The sequence below is a fragment of the Ochotona curzoniae genome, unplaced genomic scaffold (genome assembly GCF_017591425.1).
Source record: "Ochotona curzoniae isolate NIBS_2020 unplaced genomic scaffold, NIBS_Ocur_1.0 scaffold_2476, whole genome shotgun sequence".
Lineage (NCBI taxonomy): Eukaryota > Metazoa > Chordata > Mammalia > Lagomorpha > Ochotonidae > Ochotona > Ochotona curzoniae.
The window spans coordinates 709,206-729,145 of NW_024467095.1; the positions used below are offsets into that span (position 1 = coordinate 709,206).

Below are 19,940 nucleotides of genomic sequence, written 5' to 3' on the forward strand. Positions count from 1 at the left end.
CGATCCCAGGAATAACAAAGTAGGGAAGTGAGGCTGGGGAAAGAGGGCAGTCAAGAGTTCATCCTAGGGAACACTCTGGAAATTGTATGAAACACCCAACTCAAGAGTCCGGTCCTCCATGAGGGTTGGGTTAGTCGGGCTATTCATCCAGTCACACCTGTCAGTCACAGCTGAGGGCTGCCGACTAATTCCCTCAGCTTCCTGCTTGCTCTGCAGAGCTGGAAGAAAGCCCTCGGTGGGAAGACGCAAGCATTGGCAGGTGGAGGTCGGTCAGAGCCCCAGATGGGAGAGATCTGGGTGAGTAATGTCTTGCTTGCCCCGAGCTTCCTTTACCCAATGTCTGCCTCCTCTCCCCCCATCATTTTTTTTTCCTTCACAATTTCCCCATTTTTTAAAGCTCCCAGCTAGTTGCTTCTGCCAGTAACCCTCACATTTATGACTTCAGGACTTACTTCCCCTCTTCCAGCTATGGCTCTCCACTGGAAGCTTCCCTCAGTTTCATCTAGTTCGGATTGTCTTCACGCTACTCACAACAGCCCCGCCTGCTGCCATGTGGCCCTTCACAGGGGCCCGTGGGATGCAGTATGGAGGCCAAGAGAAACCTCCACACCAGCTAATCACACATCCTCAGCGCAGCCACAGGGACCCTGTGCCTGGTCCTCACACAGGAATGACGGCCCCGGAAGAAATCCTGTCCTGCTTGGAAAGACAAAGGCAGATCCCAAGGGATCCACCACGGCGCCAATACTGTCTCCTGACAAGCACAGGTGACAAGAGCGAGCCTCCATACAGGGGATCCTGCTTCCTCATCGCAGTCCTGATAACATCCCTTCCCTCTGGAGCCAGCAAGCGGTTTACTCACCTTGGGCCAGGTAGAGAACAGCCCGGGCCACCTTCAGTCGCCGCTCTCTGCTAACCACCTCCAGCCGGTCCAGGAGCCCCATCACATAGGCCTTTTGGGCATCTTCTTCCAACTCCAGCCATTCTTTGTTTTGCACTGGGTATGTCAGACACACACACATCCTGTGTCAGCTCCAGCTCTTGCTGGAAAGACTGCTTTCCAGGAAGCACACCCATCTCTCATCTTAGGCCCCAACAAATGCTTCTAAGATATGTTCTTATTCAGTCGAGAGAGAATAGGAATGCGAACAGGATCCAAAACATTTTGGCCTGAATCCATTCTGCAGCTTCATGTTCAGCATCCGCTCTCTGCACGCCGCACAGAACACATACTAGCCTGTGTCTGCATTTCCCCAATTCCCAGGCGTCCTTGAGAGCCCAACAAAAGCACCTCCTCCTTCACACGGGCCTAATGCAAAGTCGCCTCAAATGCTCTTGGCAAAAATCCCTGCTCCTAAGACACATCTCCCACTTTTCTGTGACACTTCCACTTTGTCCCCGACCTCGAACAGTTTTGTGATGAGCACATTTCTGTTCTGCAATCAAACTACGAACTCTTTGCAGAAGCTGTACCTTGCCTGTCTTACACAGAGCCAGTACTAAACACAGGCTTGTGGAATTGTGAAAACTGGATTGTCACTAAGTGCGGAAGGCCATGGAGGCCTAAGGGCATCCCAGCATGGGCATGTGGAATTGCTGCAGAGTGTGGGGCAGAGCTCGGAGGCAGGAGCTGGACACCACGTTCTGTCAGAGAGCAGGGCAGCAGCCCAGCCCTGCCTCAATACTGAGCCCTTATACTGGGGATGGGGCCGGGCCAGGCTTCCCTGGCTTCCGCCCTGTTTCAACACCTGTGATGCAGTGCTATCCTCTAACCCCGGGATGCGAGAAGGGCAGGGTGTTCGCTCTGGAGCGGACAAAGGGTCATTTCAGCATTTTACTAGATCCCACCAGGATCCTCTGAAAGGAAAAAGCAAGTCTCCATCAGTAAGGGGTTGAGATCACCTTGGGTCTTGAAATCCTCTTCAAAGCACCTCCTGTTAGTGGTAAACTCCAGGTTCTCGGTGTAGCTATACAATTCTGTGACAGGAAAGATAAGAACAGGGTCACATTCAGGAGACCCCAAAAGGAAGGGCCTGGGGGGAGAAGGGAGGCATGAAAGAGCTAGAGCTGCTAACACATTCCTGTGTCCAACCCAGCCAGCGTCCTCCCTTTTAGAACAGTTAAAAATAGCCACTCGTGTCCCTGGGTGATTAAACCGTCAGACCTGTCCTGCTGCCGGCTGCGGCGGGGAAGGCCGCCTTTGACGTGTGGCAAGGGCAGGCAGAGCTGGGGCTCAGAGCCTGAACGGTTTGCAGGGCTGCAACTCCTGCTTTGTTGAATCAGTTGGGATTATCCTATCTCCAGGGAACCAGGAATGCGACACAACTTCTGAAATGGTAAAGGCAAGATTCTGTGCTACTTGGGAAACCAGGGTAAGGGCTGAGAAATGCACGCTAGCTACTCTTAAGGCCTGAGGTCAGCTTATTTTGTCCCTGCTGAATTTCCTCAAAGGGCATACAAGCTGCAGCTTATGTCAACGGCTACGCACTCAGAGAGCAGCTGTTGTTGCCACATGGTTGCTGGGCACAGCAGAACCCAACTTGGCTGATAGCATCCACTTAACACAAAATGTAGAAAGCTGATAAGAAACAAACAAAAATACCTTTACACACACACACACACACACACACACACACACACACACACACACACGTGTTCTATAGCATTATATCCTCATTTTGCAGAATTGTTGAAAACAAGGAGTCAGGGGTAACACATTTCCTCTTGATTCCTGCTCCCTCCACTCTAACCCCTTTCCTGGAATGTAACTAGGTCACAGACGATTCCCAAAACAAGAGAAATTCACTTGTGTCTGGCCAGCCGTCTAACGATGGAGACCCTCCCACTCTTCTGGGAGTTGGGGCTGTGCCTTCTAAGTGTCTAAACCATTTCTCTGCATCTTAACTACTTCAGTCATGACAGGAGACTGAATGTATATTTTTAAAGAGTAGAAGACAAGGCCAGTCAGAAGGGAAGGCAGCGGCCTTGGACACTGAACCTTTGTCTTACATTTTGATAGGTAAGTAATAATTTATTTAAGAAAACGGTGTCCCTTCTACTCGGGTTGAACACAACATGCTTTTGTCACATTGGCTTCAGCCTGCTTGCTGGCCTGTAATCTTCCCTTCTCCAGAGGTAATAATTTTCATGAGATTGGTGGATATCTTTCAATGCCTAGTTTTATATTTTTACTACATGTGTGAATAACACATGGTACTATTCAGTTTTAAAAACTGTTATCTGGGCCTGGCACAGTAGCCTAGTGGCTAAAATCTTCGCCTTGCATGCACTGGGATCCCATATGGGCACCAGCTTGTAGCCTGACTGTTCCACTTCCCTTCCCAGCCTGTGGCCTGGGAGAGCAACAGAATGGTCAAAAGCCTTGGGACCCTGCACCTGCGTGGGAGACCCAGAAGAAGCTCCTGGCTCCTGGCTTCAGATGGCTCAGCTCTGGATGTTGTGACCACTTGGGAAGGGAACCAGTGGATGCAAGATCTTTCTCTCTGTTTCTCCTCTCTATATATCTGCCTTTCTAATAAAAATAAATAAATCTTTAAAAAGAAAAAAACCCTGTTATCCAAGCAGTATCAAATTGTGTAAATTCTTTCATTACTGCCTCTTTCTGCAATTCTGTTATTATCATTTTTTGATATTGAAGCATGTTGGTACAGATCAGGTATTTGAATGGCTATACAGTAACCCAGTTTTTGCATTTCCCTACTGAGGGGTATTTTAGGTTGTTTCCAATTTTCCTAATTAGAAACAAGGCCTCAACAAGCATCTTCATAGATTTTCTTGTTCCCAATTAGAAGCTTCTTTACAGTGTACATCTGCAAGTGGAACTACTAGAAAATATGCAATCTTCAGTCATTAGATATGACCGGATTGCTTACCCATTCCCAGGGCAGATAAAGCGCTCATCCCTGTGCTTTCACCCACCTCAGGCTTTACATTCTTACAATCTGAGGATTGTGAGATAATATCCCATTATTTTAACTTGACTTTCTCCATTTGCAAATGAAAACTGAATGTATTTCATGCGTTTATTGACCATTTGGTTTCCTCGCTCATAAATTGAGGGATTTTATCCACTTTTCTAAGGGGTTATTCATCTCTCTTCTAAAAATACACCCATATATTCATATTCTAAATTCTAATCCTTTGTTGGCTATTAGACTTAACTCCATCTCTGTCAGTCATCACAAAATGAATGCTCTGTGCTTATTCACGAGAACTTTTAAAAAATGTTCTTCTTTTCTCTGAAAAGGCATGCCTTAAAAGTGTCACTTCCATGTGACAGAATATTTAACTTTCATACCATCTCCACGCAAAACTTACTTATTAATAACTGGGATCACAGCACGTGTAACATGTAGGTCCTCAATGTGAGCGGATCACGTTTACCCTGACTAAAAACCCACCCAGCGAGCAGCCCAGCATGGAAAGGAGAATGGGTCCACTCAGCCCAACTGAGGCCCACCAAGGGCCCATTCAGCCCCAGCTCAGACCCAGCCAAGCAGCTCACCACTGGGATGGATGTGGGTGGCAAGTCCAGCTTTGTTCAGCTGGCCAACTGTCTACAGGCTTGCCCCTCAGACACTTGATATTTTAATAAGGGACAGGTATCAAGGAAGGTGGAAAACAGGTAGAGGAATCAAAAGAGAAATGGAATGAGATAATGAAGCAGATGACAGAAAGAAGACAGCATGTAAATATATTGTGAGACCCAGAACAATAGCCTAGTGGCTAAATCCTTGCCTTGCATGCGCCAGGATCCCATATGGGCACTGATTCTAAATCCGGCTGCCCCACTTCCCATCCAGCTCCCTTCTGTGGCCTGGGAAAGCAGTCGAGGACGGCCCAAAGCCTTGGGACCCTGCACCCATGAAGGAGACTCAGAGGAGGTTCCTGGATCCTGGCTTCGGACTGGTTCAGCTCCAGCCATTGCTGTGGATAGAAGATCTTTCTCTCTGTCTTTCCTTCTCTCTGTAAATCTGCCTTTCTAATAAAAATGAAATAAATCTTAAAAAAAAAAAAAAGAGTGAATGAAAGAATACCACAGAAGCTAGCGTTACAGCAGTGCAGGCATCCCTACTGGGCAGCAGTTCATGTCCTAGCTGCTCTCTTCCAACCCAGCTCCCTGCCAATAGCCTGGAGAAAGAAGCAGTGGAAGACTACCCAAGGGTTTGAGTTGCTGACATTCATGTGGGAGACCCAAAAGAAGCTTCTGGCCTTAACTTGGCCAACCCATAACCTTTGTGAGCCTCTAGAGAGAAAACCAGCAGACAGAAAATCTCTGTCCCTGCCGCTCGCTATGCAAGTCTTCCTCCCAAGGAAATGAATGAATAATTTCCTTTTAAAAGAAGACTACCGTAGCAAGGAGAATTCACAGAAAATAAGAACACAAGCAGATATTTACTGCTGGAAGTTAGACAGTAAAAGTAAATGTGAAAACAACCTTTGTTCAGTAGCCACGCTGGTGGGAATAGAAATTGCCAGAGACCACAGGCCCCTCCAATTCCTCCTGGTCGTTGTCCATTGCCCCCACACCCACCCCTGGACTACCAACCCATCAACCCATTGCCTTCATACCTGACAGTTCCGCTGCGTGCCCATCTGCGTCAGCATATTCAAACTCCAGGGTGGGGCAGTCCACAGAGCCCTGGAACGGAGAGATGCTCTGGTAACTTGAGCTAAGTTTGGTAAGTGGATGTCTGTGGCAGAGACCTTCTTCCTCTCTTGGAGACCTAGATCCTGGAGACAGGCTGGAAATTTCCACGTGGGCCTTTCACCCGAGACATCTTCCTCCAAGGCAAAACCGGAGGCTGAGCACGAGCAGGGCTGGGGTTCCAATAAAGAACCAGAAAGTCTGGGTTAAGAGCAGGAGTGTGAAGTGTGAATGGGTACGGAAGCTACCATCTGTGCCTATCTAGTCTACATAAACACAGACTCAAGAAATAGCAAAAGGAAAGAAAGAAAAAGAATGGTTGGAGTTTGGCATCATTAATCCCTGTGTTACACAAGTCTCCAGCTGTGGACCATTGCTCTTCACCAATAAGGCCATCGATCTGGTAAAGCCGGCCACCTGTGGTACTGGCATGCCGTATGCGCGCCAGTTTGCATCCTGGCAGTCCTACTTCGCTTCGGCTCCCTGCTAATGCAGCTGGAAAGCCAGAGGAAGGCGGCCTGAGTGCCTGGGTGCTGCCTCCATGTGGGAGACCAGGAAGACGCTCCTGGCGCCTGGCTTTGGTGTGTCCATCCCTGGTTCCTGTGACCATTTGGGAAGTGAGTCAAGGATAGAAGATCTCACTCTTGTTCTCTCTCTATAGCTCTACCTTTCAGGTTACTAAACAAATAAATAAAATCTTTAAAAAAGATTCTCCACCTCTACTTTCCCACAATTTTAGGATTGTTAAATAAGCTAGCAGCATTTCCACTCCAATCTGTATTAAAGGCTATATTTCCAAAGGTGCTATATTAAAAATATTTTAAATATAGGGGCTGGTGCAATACTCAGTTGGCTAATCCTCCACCTCCAAGCACCAGGATCCTATATGGGCTCTGGTTTGTGCCCCAGCTGCTCCACTTATGATCCAGCTCCCTGCTTATGGCTTGAGAAAGCAAGTGAGGATGGCCCAAAGCCTTGGGACCTTGCACCCACAGGGAAGACCTGAAAGAAGCTTCTGGCTCTAGATGATTCAGCACTGGCTGTTGCAGGCATTTAGAGAGCGAAGCAGTAGACTGAAGATCTTTCCCTGTCTTTTCTTTCTGTAAATCTCCATTTCCAATAAAAAAAAAATCTTTAAACAAATATTTTAAACTTAATATCACATATTTTTTTTTTTTTAAGATTCATTTACTTGAAAGGCAGAGTCACAGAGAGAAGGGGAGATGGACAGAGAGCTTCAATCTGCTTCACTCCCCAAGCAGCAGCTCTGGCTGAAGTCGGAGCCAGGAGTTTCTTGTCTCCCATCTGAGTGCAGCTGAAGCACTTGAGCAAGATTCTGCTGCTTTCCTAGGTGCGTTAGCAGGGAGTTAGATAGGAAGGGGAACAGTCAGGGCTCAAACCAGCACCCAAAAGGGATGCTGGCAGTAGGGGGCAACTTAACATGCTATGCTACAGTGCCAGCCACAGCACATTAAACTTTTTTTTTTAAAGATTTATTTATTTTTATTATAAAGTCAGATATACAGAGAGGAGGAGAGACAGAGAGGAAGATCTTCCACCTGATGATTCTCTCCCCAAGTGACCGCAACGGCCGGTGCTGCGCCGATCAGAAGCCGGGTACCAGGAACCTCTTCCAGGTCTCCCACACGGGTGCAGCTTCCCAAAGCCTTGGGCCGTCCTCGACTGCTTTCCCAGACCACAGGCAGGGAGCTGGATGAGAAGTGGAGCTGCTGGGATTAGAACTGGCGCCAATATGGGATCCTGGCGCGTTCAAGGTGAGGACTTTAGCCACTAGACCACGCCGCCGGGCCCAACATTAAACCTTTTTAAGCACTTTGGAATAACTCCTCCAGTACATTTTAATAAATTTAAATCTTAAAATCCTGAACTTCAGCCCTAACGTGTAATCATGATCATAGGCAAGTTAACCTTTCTGTGCCTCCATACGATAAATAAGAAACATATCTGAGGAGCTAATTGTGGAACAGCACATTAAGCTGCTACTTGTGACACTGGCATTCCATGTAGGAATGCTGGTTCTAGTCCTGTTTGCTCTGCTTCTGGTTCAGCTCCCTGCTGAAGAGCCAGGGAGGGCAGCACAAGATGACCCAACTACTTGGGCCTCTGCTACCCGCGTGGGAATTCCACTTTGAAACGCAGTTCCAGGCTCCTTGCTTTGGCCTTGCCTATTCTGGCTGTCATGGCCACGTGGGGACTAAATAAAGGGGCAGAAGATCTCGCCGTTTCCTACCATCCTGTTACTCCTCCCACCCCTACCATCCTTTCAAGTAGGCAAATAATAGATCTTTTGAAAAAAGAAACCAATTTAGGGGCAGGTGAGATGTTAAGACATCTGCAACCCATAGCTGGAGTTTCTGAGTTCACACCTGGCTTCACCCGTCTTACACTTGGTGATAACCTCCCGGGCAGGCAGCAGGTGATGGTGTAAGCTGTTCCTCTCACCCACACAGATCTGGACCAAGTTCCCCAGCTTGCCTTTGGTCTGAGCAGCAAGGTGGGGTAGGCGTTTAGGGAGTGAATTAAATGTTGGGAGCTGTCTCTAACTGGGCTGTCGCTCTGCCTCTTAAAGTGAAACAAAACAGAAAACCACACACTACTAAAAAACAAACAAAAAAAGAAATATATGTAGTCACTGCCCTCTAGTTACTGGCAAGAAGCTCCTAAAACCCTTAGAAATTCCTGAATGACAGGAGTGCCTGCTATTTATAACGAGCCCCTGTCGCCCATATCAGCACTTACGCAAATAAGGTGACTCATTTTGGGCCCTTGGATAGTTTCTAGGGAGGAGTCGCTCAGGTCAGATGAGGTGCCTGCTTTGAGAGTGTTCAGAATCTCCACGACAGGCAGAGAAAGAGGACTAGAGATTTGAGTTTAGCCACGTGGCCAATGCTTTCAACATAGCTAGGCAATGAAAGCTCAAACCATTGACCATAAGGCGTGGGCAGCTGTTGGACTGATGAACAGACAGAGGTGCCAGCGGGGTGATGCCCCAGGCGGCACAGAGGTGCACAACCACCTCAGCCTCAAACTTTATTCTATGTACCAGTCCCCACGGGCTGTTTCTGAGCCCTTCTTTATAATGCAGTTCCAGTCACAAGCACACACATTCCTGACGTCTGTGGTCTTTTCAGAGAATTATCAAACCTGAGTAAATTCTACTCAGGCTAATCCTACATTTGTAGTTGGCTAGTAGCAGCGTGCCTTATCTGTGGTGCCCGCCTGTGGCTGGCATCTCATACATGGCAGCCTGCTGAGAATGAAAGCTTAACTTTTCTGTGCCAAACTTGGGTAGCTAATGGCTACCCTTACTTAGTATCCGAGGACTGTTGGAAATATGTTCAGTTTTCTCATCAGTAAGATAAGAATAGGAGCTACTTAATTGGGTCATTATAAGAACTAAATGAATTAATACAAGAAAGGCGGTTGGCACCAGGGCACTTAGGGCACAATGTGGATGGTTACTTATAAAGGCATACTCTTTATATGATCATCATTACCATTTGAAGTGACTGTATACATGTATGGATTGTTAGCTGGCTTATCTGTCCAGGTCTCTGTGCTGGGACACTGAAGGTATTTTCAATTGTTCTTTATTACATGTATAAATGCCATAATATACCTGCACTTTTTTCTATATTGAGTCTCTTTTCTAAGAATAGATTTTTATAAAGGGAATTAATGCATCAAATTGTATGAATATTTTTGTGGCTCTCTGTGCATATGATAAAAATTCTCCCAAAGCAAGATTTCCAGTGTTTCACATTACAAAAACTAATGATAAAACAATGGAAGGCTGTGAGAGGTGACAGAAGGTTGTTAGTGTTTTATCTTGCTAAATAGGGGCTTATAAAACCTTTTTTGAAAAAAAGTTTTTGAAAAATTAAACTTAATATCCCTTAAACAGGAAGGACACAATATCAGGATAAATGCTATTATCAAAAAGCATGTTTCAAATGTTTTAGAAGAACAAATATCATAAAGTTCCCCATCCCCCTCTTCACAAACTAGAACAAAAGCCTCCCCCCTCCAAATTTACTCTTATTATATGTGAGGCACTAACAATTTTCTTTTTGCTTTAGAAGATTTATTTATTTTTATTAGAAAATCAGATTCACAGACAGGAGAGACAGAGAGGAAGCTCTTCCATCTGCTGGTTCACTCCTCAAGTGGCCGCAAGGGCCACAGATGAGCTGATCCAAAGCCAGGATCCAGGAACCTCTTCCAGGTCTCCCACACTGGTTCAGGGACCCAAGGCTTTGGGTCGTCTTCTACAGCTTTCCCAGGCCAGAAGCAGGGAGCTGGATGGGAAGTGGGATTGCCAGATTTAGAACCAGTGCCCATATGGGACAGGGTGCTTGCCAAGCAAGGACTTCAGCCACTAGGCTACTGTGCTGGGCCCAATAATTTTTCATAATCTTTATTTATTTATTTATTTTTTAAATGATGATCCTAATTCACAGGTTGCCCCCTGCAGTTTGAAAAATATTTTTTTAAACTGGGCCAGCCTTCAAACTTAACATGTTGAATTAAATTTTAGAAATTCACTTCAATGCCTTGCATTTTCCTCGTTTTGCCACAGCCTAGTTAGAACTGGGAAGGACCTTGAGAGCCAACAAGCCAGAATATCTCACTAAAGAAGTCCCAGGTGAATCCTTTAGGTAAGGAAACAGCTGCTCTCTATTTTTCTTTCCGGCTAGTACATTCCTATGGTCAGTCAGCTAGAAGAGGGCAGATCAACAGTGCCCCCCAAGACAAGGAGGCCGCCCTGGCCCACGCCAATGGTAATTCTCTTCCAGCAGTTCTGGACACACCCTAGCGAGGAAAGGAACCCTTGCCCTGTAAGGACTGGCTCGCACTGGCAAGCAACGGGAGGAAAAACCCAGCAGCTGCGGCCCTTGGCTGCCGCGGGGACAGGGGCTGTCCTGACAGGTGCAGCCACTCTCCCGCTGTGGCGGAAGGGGGTGCGGGCAGGGAGCCCAGATCGAGCTGATCCCTGTAGCTACTTGCTTCCAAAGCGTGAAGAGCAAGGCTGCAGAAACCGGCAGGTGAACCGCAGTGCAAGGGGCCAGCTCCACAGCTCCGCACAGTCGGCTCAGCGGCAAAAGCGAAGCACGGTGGGAATATTGCCCTGATGCAAGACTTGCTGGCTGGGGAGCAGGCCTTCTATCTGGACTTCAGAAGGGCACGTTTCAGTTCACCCACAGACCGTGTCACGTTGGAATTCTTTCATTTCTCTGCATATGATTTGCTTCTTCATCCCTACTAGAATGTTAGCGGCACTTGGGCAAAGACCTCTTCTTACTCACTGATGTATCTTTAGCACCTAAAAGTACCCCCCACACATACAGAAATATCGTAATAATCACTGAATTAATGAATGACTCATACTTGCACAAAGCTCCCTTAAAGAACAGGTTTGAACAAGAATAAGCTTCCCCGAGAGAAGGGGGCACAGGGTGCCCCCTAAAAGTGCAGATTCATCCTGGGCGGTGAGGGAGACGCTGGGCACTTGACCTTGCAAGTTGGGATAGCTGAGTTGTTCTCCGCATGGCAGTGTCTTGGGGCCAATCTTACCCCCCTGTCCATTTCCTTTTCTTTTTAAAAATTATTTTTAGCTTCTTTTTATTTTTAACTTGGATTGCATAGTTGATCAGCATACTCACATACTGATCAGGGTGAGGAAGGTGGAGGTGAGGGGAAGGTGGGCGAGGGAGATGTCGGGCATGTGGGGCGTCACCTGATGTCGCCTCAGTGACCAGCGTGGGGAGAGCGTCCCAAGGCTGTTACCTCTCCGGTTATCGGCCTCCATGCACCTCCTCCATTTCTTTCTCTTGTTTTAAAGACTTGTTTATTTTTATTGCAAAGTCGGATTTACAGATAAAGGGAGGGATACACAGAGAACGATCCACTGGTTCACTCTCCAAGTGAGCGCAACGGCTGAAGCTGAGCTGACCCAAAACCAGGAGCCAGGAGCTTCCTCTGGGTCTCCCACACGGGTGCAGGAGCCCAAGGCTTTGGGCCGTCCTCACCTGCTTTCCCAGGCCACAAGCAGGGAGCTGGATAGGAAGTAGGGCTGCTGGGATATGAACCGGCGCCCACATGGGATCCCGGTGTTTGCAAGATGAGGATTTTTGCCACTAGGCTATCATGCTGGGTCCCTCCTTCATTTCTTTAAAATAGTGATTCTGACCTGCTTGGATCCAAATGGAAAGTATACATGACTTCACCTGGAAACAGGGCCACATTACTCAGATGGTGAACTGGCCTGGGGAGGCCAGAACCCTGGCCGCCAGCACTAGCTCTGCCACTCCAGATGACAAACAGCAGGAAAGCACTACGCATGACTGACCCATTTCCATGCACTGCGTCTGCTCCTCACTTTATGTGAAACAATCTTTTTTGGACTTTATTCCAACATTCTGAATCAGCAGTGTCTTAATCCCATTTGATGGACTTGCAGCTCAGAGAGGTTTATTAACTTGCCGAAAGTCGCACAGGGCTGCGATTCGAACCCCAGACTGATCATCCCTTCATCCATCCTCGGCCAGTCTATGCCCAGCTGTCTGATCTGGAGGAAGTGGCACCTGTCCCTCTGGGGTCTGCCAATGCAAAGCCCACCCCCTTCAGAGTCCCACGTCTGCGGTCCCAGCTCAGATTCGGCTCTTGCGTCGCCGAGGAATCGAAAACCGGCTGGACGAGGTTGGGATTCATTGCATCAACCTGGGATTTTCTTTTTTCAAAAGCGGAGCAAGCCGACCAAACATTCACGCTCCCATCTGCACCCTGGGACGGTTCCATCCAAATGGCCACTCGGGAATTCCGTCTCCTTTAAGCCATGACGTCCGCGGGTGGCGCTCCCTAGCCGGGCCCAGCCCACACCGGGATCGGAGCGGGAGCGGGAGTCCGGCAGCCAGTCTGGCTTGGTCCGCCGCAGCCGGAGCTCGGCCCCCTCCCCGACCCTTCCCTCGCGCCTCTCAGACCCGTCATTTCAACCTCCCCGCACCTGTTCTCTCCACAGTGGGACCCGAACCCCTGCCCCAAGGGCTGCAGCCACCCATGAGACCAACGTTTGCACAGTGTCTGGTGCGATCCTGACGGCGCTCCAGGGGCGCGCCCACCGGCGGACGTCCCAGGGCAGGCAGCCCCTCCACCCTCCGGCCGGCATCTGGAGGCTTGCAGGGAGCAGAGGGGTCGGGAATGCAGGGCCGGGAGCCCCAGCGAGGCGAAGCCCGCGGCCGCCTGCTCGCCAGGGCGCGCCGCGGGCTCCGGGGCCGAGGCCGAGTCACCCGGGAGTCTCCCGGCCCCAGCCCGCGGCGCTCGGGGCCCCTCACCTCCGACTCCCGCCGCTGGCTCCGGAACGCTTCCCGGCCCTTGGCCGCCGCCTGCTTCCCTTTGCCGCCGCCGTTGCCGTTGCCGTTGGCCGGCGGGCCGGGGGTCCCGGGGGCCGCGGGGTCCTCCATGCTGCCGGCCAGCGGCTCCCCTCAGCGGCTCCGCTCAGCCGCTCGGGTCGCTCTGCCCGGAGCGACGCGGCTGCCGCGCGCCCCGGCCAAGCCCCGCCCCCGGCCGGCGCTATTGGCTGTGGCAGCTCCCCGCGGTCCCGCCTCGAGATGCGATTGGCTGCCCCAGCGGTCGGGGCGGGTCCAGAGGAGGTGATTTTTTTTGAGTCCTGCGGCGTTGGTTGCCGGACGCCCAGAGCCCCTCGGTGGGCTCCTGCGCCCACCTCCCACGTTCTCCCGCGGGGTCCCTCTGCAGTCACACCTCCCGCACCACGGCCTTTCTCCAGAGCCTTCGTCCCCGTCTCCTCCTTCACTGCGCTCTCCTTTTTCCCGTTGTCACAGCCCAGGACCCTCTGCGATCGCTGATTAGTCGCAGAGACGCCGCAGGAACGAGACTCGCTTTCTCCAGCAGCTGAGATTTCTGCAGAAAATGCATCCTAACTCTGAATGGGAGACTAGGGTTGAGGCGTGGGACGGGCACGTTTTGAGCAACCCTCCTGGCCCTCGGCAGCAGCGAGCCGCTCCTCTCTCCCCTGGCCCCCAAGTCCCTCCTTTCTAAGATCCTCGGGGCTCAGCGTGGTCAGCCCTATGCGGGGCTGTCTAGCAGGCGGCGTGCACGCAGTGTCCGGGCGGTGTCTCTGGGTGGTGGAACACCCGCCGAATGTGGGTGGGAGCGACTGCTGCTACTGCAGGAAGGGGTGGCCCGGGGCAGGAGGGGGCTTGAACCGCACGCTGAGCCCGGTGGCACCTGGCGCTTACACTAACCGTGCTACGGATGAAAAACAGCACCCCACCCGAGATTTACTCCGTGCAGTTTCCAAGATACTGGACTGTAAGGCTAGCTCAGCACTTTGCTTCTGTCTGGAGCAAACTGTTCCCTTGGTGGACTGGAGCTTATCCCTCAAGGCTCCATTTAACAGCTCTCCCTCCACGCCAAAAAAAGTCATCCTTTTGACTCTATTCAACCCATTCAAGGTGTGTTGGTGCCAAACTCATTTTGCCTGGATTTCAAATTCTAGCGTTTCTCACCTAACCGCAAAGCAACAGGCCCCAAAGGACACACCCTTTCCCAGGTCTTAGGAACAGCTCCGACCTCGCACTCCCCCTGCCAGTCAGTGTGAGACAGAGGCTGGCGGGGAGGGAGAGTCCTTGGAGACTTCTGGGTTTGATGGTCTCCTTGCTTTCCAGAATCTTCGTACCATACCACACCATCTGCTCTTGCCTCTCCCATTTCCACCTCCACCCAGGTAAGTGCCTCACGGCCCAGACTCCGTTTCACTGTGTGTGTGTAACAGGCTTTGGACTCCGTTTCATTGTGTGTGTAACACAGGCTTTCACAGCCTGGGGGCTGTTGCTCGTGGGGTGCTGTTCGTGTATTGTGGGGTGTTTAGCACAATCCCTGGCCTCTTCCCACCTGCTGTCAGTAGTGCCCTTCCTCCAGCTGCGACAACCAAAAATGCGCGGAGATAATGCAAAATGCCCCGGGGGGGGGGGTGTCTCTGGTTGGGATTCATTGGCGAACAGAATTGAACTGGCAAGAGTTTCTGAGAAAGTCCTTGGCTCAAGGCCCACACAAACTGACTTTGGAGGGTTTCTTCTTTTATCCAGGCTGTAATTTATTAAACCCTTAAAATTTTTGACTGAGCTTTTAGAATTCACAACCCACGCTTAGCTCGTCACTGCTTTAACATGGTAAGCCTGCTACAGCACAGCCTTTTGGGGATTCTTAATATAAAGAATACATTCTTGGGGGACTGGCAAAATGACTCAATTGACTAATCCTCTGCCTGTAAGCACCAGCATCCCATATGGGCATCAGTTCATGTCCCAGCTATTCCACTTCCCATCCAGCTCCCTGCTTGTGACCTGGAAAAGCAGCAGAGGATGGTCTAAAGCCTTGGGACCCTGCACTCACATGGGAGACTAGCAAGAAGCTCCTGGCTTTGGATCTGCTTGGCTATGGCCACGGTAGCCATTTGGGGAGTGAACCAGTAGATGGAAGATCTTTCTGTTTCTTCTTTTCTCTGTAAAATCGCCCTTTCCAATAAAAACAACCTTTTAAAAAAGTACATTCTTTCCTCCTTTCCTCCCTGTACCCCTCCTTCCAAGCAGGCAGAGCTTCAGGACTAAGAGGCTCCAAACTTGACACGCTGTGGTAGACCCAGGCAACCAGCAGGGGTAGCAGAAGGCAGTGGGCCAGTGCTGAGGCATGGCTGCTTGGCCTGCCTGTCCCTAGGGCCAAGCGCAGAGACCACAAGGCAGCACAGTTGAGTCTTCAAGGACCCTCTGGCTCCTGGAGAGTCAACGCCGAGCCTACAGCTCCATCTGGCTTTCCTTCAGAAGAGATTTGAAAAATTAGGGCTGCGTAGAGTGTGAAAATCAGCACGAGGGCAATTCCTACCACTTTTCACACAAGAGGACTTACACCCTGCTGTAGGGGAGCGAGTCCGTCAGCCGACTCGCAAGCTTCATGCTAAGCAGCTGCGTTGCCCAAGCAGCACCAGTCTAGACTCTATTACAGCCCATGCTCCTGAATAGGTGGACGTATGGCAGACGACTCTGATAGAGAAGGAACATCTTACAAACAGGATGCAGGACTAGTTTAGGTTGCCAACTAAAGAAAAATGGCTGTTCCATGGTAGTCGAGAACAGGCAGCTGGGTTCATGTCCCTGGTTACTGGCGTAGGAAACAACCTGATTTGGAGACAAACCTTCTCTTTGGCTGGGTGCAGTCCCGGGTGTCTGGGCCCTGCATCAACTTTGGAGAGGCCGACTTCCTGCCCTAGCTCTCCAGCGAAAGGAAGCCGAGATCTAAATAGAGGCCTTAGGGGAACCTTCCTCGGGCCTACACCTGACCTCCCCAGGGTGGGGCTGATTTTGTCATTAATCATTTGAAAGGCACAGTGACTGGGGCCATGGGGAGCTGATTTACTTCCCAAAGGGCCCAATGGCTTGGGCCAGGGCAGGCTGAAGCCACGAGCCAGGAATTCCACCTGGGTCTCCTACGTGGGTGGCAGGGCCCCAAGTACTTCTTCTGTCATCAGCTGCTTTCCAGGAGTATTAGCCAGGAGGTACTGGAAGAAGGGTCAGGACTCAGAATTCCCACATGGCATGCAGGTAGCCCAAGCAGTGGCTGAACCTGTGCTAGAAGAGGCAGATTCTTACACACAGCCAGGAAGAGAGTATGAGTGAGTGTGAGTGTGTGTGTTGTGAGGCAGGGAGAGGCTGACGACTAGACAGTGATGAGTGGAGTCACACACCAAGGAACTAGGTTCTCAAGGTTAAGTTCATTCAAGTAGTGCTTCCGGCACCTGCCCGTTTCTTCCGTCCGCTCTAGGGCGGGCTCACTGGCTGCCCAGAGACCACTGTGCCCTCTGGGCTCCCAGTCTGCAGAAGCAAGGAATCCTCTCAGGACAAGAATCCACTTGAAGAATATTTTATTTGTCTTTTGAGATTACATAGTCGTTATTGCTGATCTAATACAATCACTCAGACATAAAGATTTCCAAGAGCTTCTCAAAAACGCTGATCCTTACAGCTTTGATTCCTTTCAGTAAGATGACATCAAGAACTAGATGATTAGGTAATATATTTATGAATATATATATATGGTTTAGAACTTGTTCACATATAATTTGCTGGTGTTGCCTATTTTCCCGCTGTAATTTTCCTTTATTCAAAAAGCTGAATGCAAGAATGCATCTTGATTTTTTTTAACCATGACAAAGTTAATTTTGAGAAAAACCACAGGAGCAGCGATTTCTGATCTGTTCAGAGAAAAGCCAAGCAGCAAAAAAGCTTTTGCAGGAGTTTGTGGCCATGGAGGCCATGCTCGTGGGAGGGAGGGAGGCAAGAGGGCCGAGGGGACGGAGACTACAGATAGAAGATCTAGGCATATATGTATTTTTATGAGAAAAAGAAAACAGAATATTTCCATTATGAAGGTAAAAAAAAAAAGGACCTTGAAATGTAGCACAACCTCATGATAGAAAAAATGGCATGTATCCCCACAGACCAGGGCCACACACAGAGATCCTGCACCCCACCCCGTGCCTACAGATGGCCAAGAAGCATCTCAGGTGAGAGAGTGGATGACCTTTGCTGATTCCAAGGGCCGAGGAGGAATGACCTGATTCCAACTCTAAGAACACAAGGACCCTGGAGAGCTGGGCCTCTAGACTAATGGCTGCTGGAGTGGGTCCCCCAAAGGGAACAGAGGCCCCGAAGATCAGAGGCAAATACCTCCTCGGGAGTGGCAACTCTGGCAGCGCAACTGAGAGGCCGGGTGGCTCCCTTCCTTTTTCTTGGAATGATTCTCTCCCACAGCAAGGCGAGAATGTGCTCTAGGTAGCAGCGCACAGGAAGCTCCCGAGAGAGCAAGGCTTTGCTGAGAAACAGCAGGTTGTGGTTTTTGGTCTAAGAACACAACAGGCTAGGTGGGGTCCAGAGATGTGCCTCATGGAATCTGTTCTGGATCTAAGATGAGGTATGAAGATCTGTGCCTTCTGTGAAAGAGATCCAATTCATATAAACATCCAAACTGGGAAGGCAAAGGAAGAACTGGTGCAGTGGCCTGGCAGAATTTTCCAAGATTTCTGATCTTTCTCATTAAAAAAAAAAAGAAGAAGAAGAAAAAAGAAAAAAGATGCAGCCATATGCGTAGCATTTTTCCATCCTTGTTGACACATGTGGACTCTGAAATGCCGACTTTATGCGCTAAGCCTAGAAAATGTTTGCTGAGGCAAATAGCCATTTGCTGCATCTCCTACCTGCAAAAGTAAGGTCACTTCCAGACTAGCTCTGAGGGTCTATGCGAAGACCAGGGGAAGCAGAGAGAGTGGAAGTATGGGGAGAGTCAGACGGGAAGGTCACTGTGAGCTTGGCTGATCAGGGTCTCCTTGGGCCACCTTGTAATCAAGCAACAGGAGTGTTAAACAAGGCTGGGTGGGGAGGAGAGGGACTGTCCGAGGGCCACTCCAGATGTTAACTCTTGGGACCAAGGTGGGCCGAATGGAACCTCTGTGGACTAGCACGCTTGAGGAATCCCTTCTTCCAAAAGGAATCCAACTCTTGGGGTGGAATATGTAACATTTTCTGCTGCTCACCTATCTGAAATTCCTAATCTTTATATGGAATAGATGAGCTTATCAAAGATAACAGCAGCAGAGAAGACAAGCCGCAGATGCAGCTTTAGCTCCAGCTCTCTCTTTATCAAGGGCAATGATCAGAGAGACAGATGTCTGATGAGGTTCTAACCAGCTCTGATCATCAGGACAGTTTGGCGTCATCCCTGTCTCTCAGCTAGTCACGCTGGAACAAAAGGAAAAGTCTTTCCTATGTTATTCTGCTTCTTCAGGGTGTCAAGCTGTGGGCCTGGAAGACCTGTTCCAGTCCCCAGTGCCTTTCCCTACTTAGTTTCAGAAGTGGTTTTAGGCAATAATACAGAGTTTCAGGAAGCAGTGTCTCCAAGCTCTTCTTTTCTGAGATACTGTCCATCACAAAGGGCCTGCCTGTGAAACTGCGGGTCAATGATAAGGGAAGGAAATAGTTGTCAGCGGAGCTGGCCCCACTTCCTGAGCAAAGGTTGGTGGGGTTACAAACATCTGATAGCCAACAGAGCTGTTGAAGAAGCATGGGAGGCACAGCCCTCTTGGAATAAGAAAGTGTTCAAATGATATTCCAGGAGAGGAAAAGGGCTACACAGCCAGGAAGCAGACAAGGAGGCACAGGCAGAACTGAGTGCTTGGCACCTCCTTCCTCAGCAGCCTCTCTGTAAAGGCAGTGAGTGACAGAGACGGCTGCGCTTGCGAACCCAGGCCATGTTAATGTAGTGGCTTCCCAAGGGTCTCACCTGGGCAAGGGCAAAGCTGAGAAAGGCAGCTGATCAGGAAACCCCAGGGATGAAGGCGTCTGGAACCCCTGGACCGCCTCCTGAGCCCGAACAAGACGGAGAACGGCCACTGCTGAGGATTCCGAGCCACTGGGGGGTGACGTCAGTGACGCGCAGGGGACGCTGCCCCATCTTCTTTCCTCAGCCTGTCTTCTGCAGCTTTCATGGCCCTTGGGGCAGTAACCACACTCTGGGCCCAAGGCTACAGGCACAGGATTCTAGCTTTTAATAAATAAATAACCTAACACAGAGGGTGAGCACGGCGGGAAGCTCTGATTGGAGAAGCAGCTTGCTGGATTCTTTCTTGTATAGTAGTGGAGAAAAGGCTTGGAATTCTATTCCTTAAAACTTCTTCTGGCTTGAGTTACAGGAACTTAATACCTGGAAGGAAAAAGAAAGATGAGACTGTGATCCTATCAACTGGTGGGGCTGCTGGGCCATGCGAGGCCTGCTTAAAAGTGTAATGGGGAGATGGGGACTTTCTCAAGTGTTTGGCGAGGGGGCGTAATTAGGCCTCCCTCCCATCAGCGTAAAGGGTCAGTATCGCTTCAGGAAGAACGCGAAAGAGTCCTTTGAGGGAAGCTATGAAAAGGACTGGTTTTATTTTTCTGAGTTCATGTAACTGTAAGTGGTGGGGGATAAAAAAATGTAACCCGTGGGTGGCAGGTTTCTCACTGTCAAGGCTTCCCTGATTTCTGGGGAGCCCCAGGCACCTGTAGTAATTAGGCTTGAAGGGCCCGTTCTTGTTGAGTCCCAGATACTTGGCCTGTTCATCTGTCAGCTCTGTCAGGTGGGCATCAAAGGTGGGCAGGTGCAGGCTTGCCACATACTCATCTGGAACAGATCACAGAAGCCCTGGTGTAAG

General features: G+C 49.8%; 2 protein-coding genes across 3 annotated transcripts in view; both read right to left on the reverse strand.

Annotated features, from left to right (window-relative positions):
• STRIP2 (striatin interacting protein 2) overlaps positions 1 to 13,185 on the reverse strand; it is a 42,780-nt gene extending 29,595 nt beyond the window's left edge. Inside the window, exons 1-4 of one of the 2 annotated variants that reach the window (XM_041002373.1) lie at positions 13,021 to 13,185; positions 5,593 to 5,662; positions 1,903 to 1,977; positions 863 to 997 (exon numbers count right to left, since the gene is read on the reverse strand). In XM_041002373.1, coding sequence (XP_040858307.1) covers positions 863 to 997; positions 1,903 to 1,977; positions 5,593 to 5,662; positions 13,021 to 13,149 — 409 coding nt within the window. In that variant the 5' untranslated portion in view covers positions 13,150 to 13,185. The remainder of the gene's footprint in view (positions 1 to 862; positions 998 to 1,902; positions 1,978 to 5,592; positions 5,663 to 13,020) is intronic. The other variant, XM_041002374.1, reaches the window with a different exon arrangement.
• Positions 13,186 to 16,605: 3,420 nt separating this feature from the next.
• AHCYL2 (adenosylhomocysteinase like 2) overlaps positions 16,606 to 19,940 on the reverse strand; it is a 132,767-nt gene continuing 129,432 nt past the window's right edge. Inside the window, exons 16-17 of the mRNA XM_041002415.1 lie at positions 19,789 to 19,909; positions 16,606 to 19,456 (exon numbers count right to left, since the gene is read on the reverse strand). Coding sequence (XP_040858349.1) covers positions 19,450 to 19,456; positions 19,789 to 19,909 — 128 coding nt within the window. The 3' untranslated portion in view covers positions 16,606 to 19,449. The remainder of the gene's footprint in view (positions 19,457 to 19,788; positions 19,910 to 19,940) is intronic.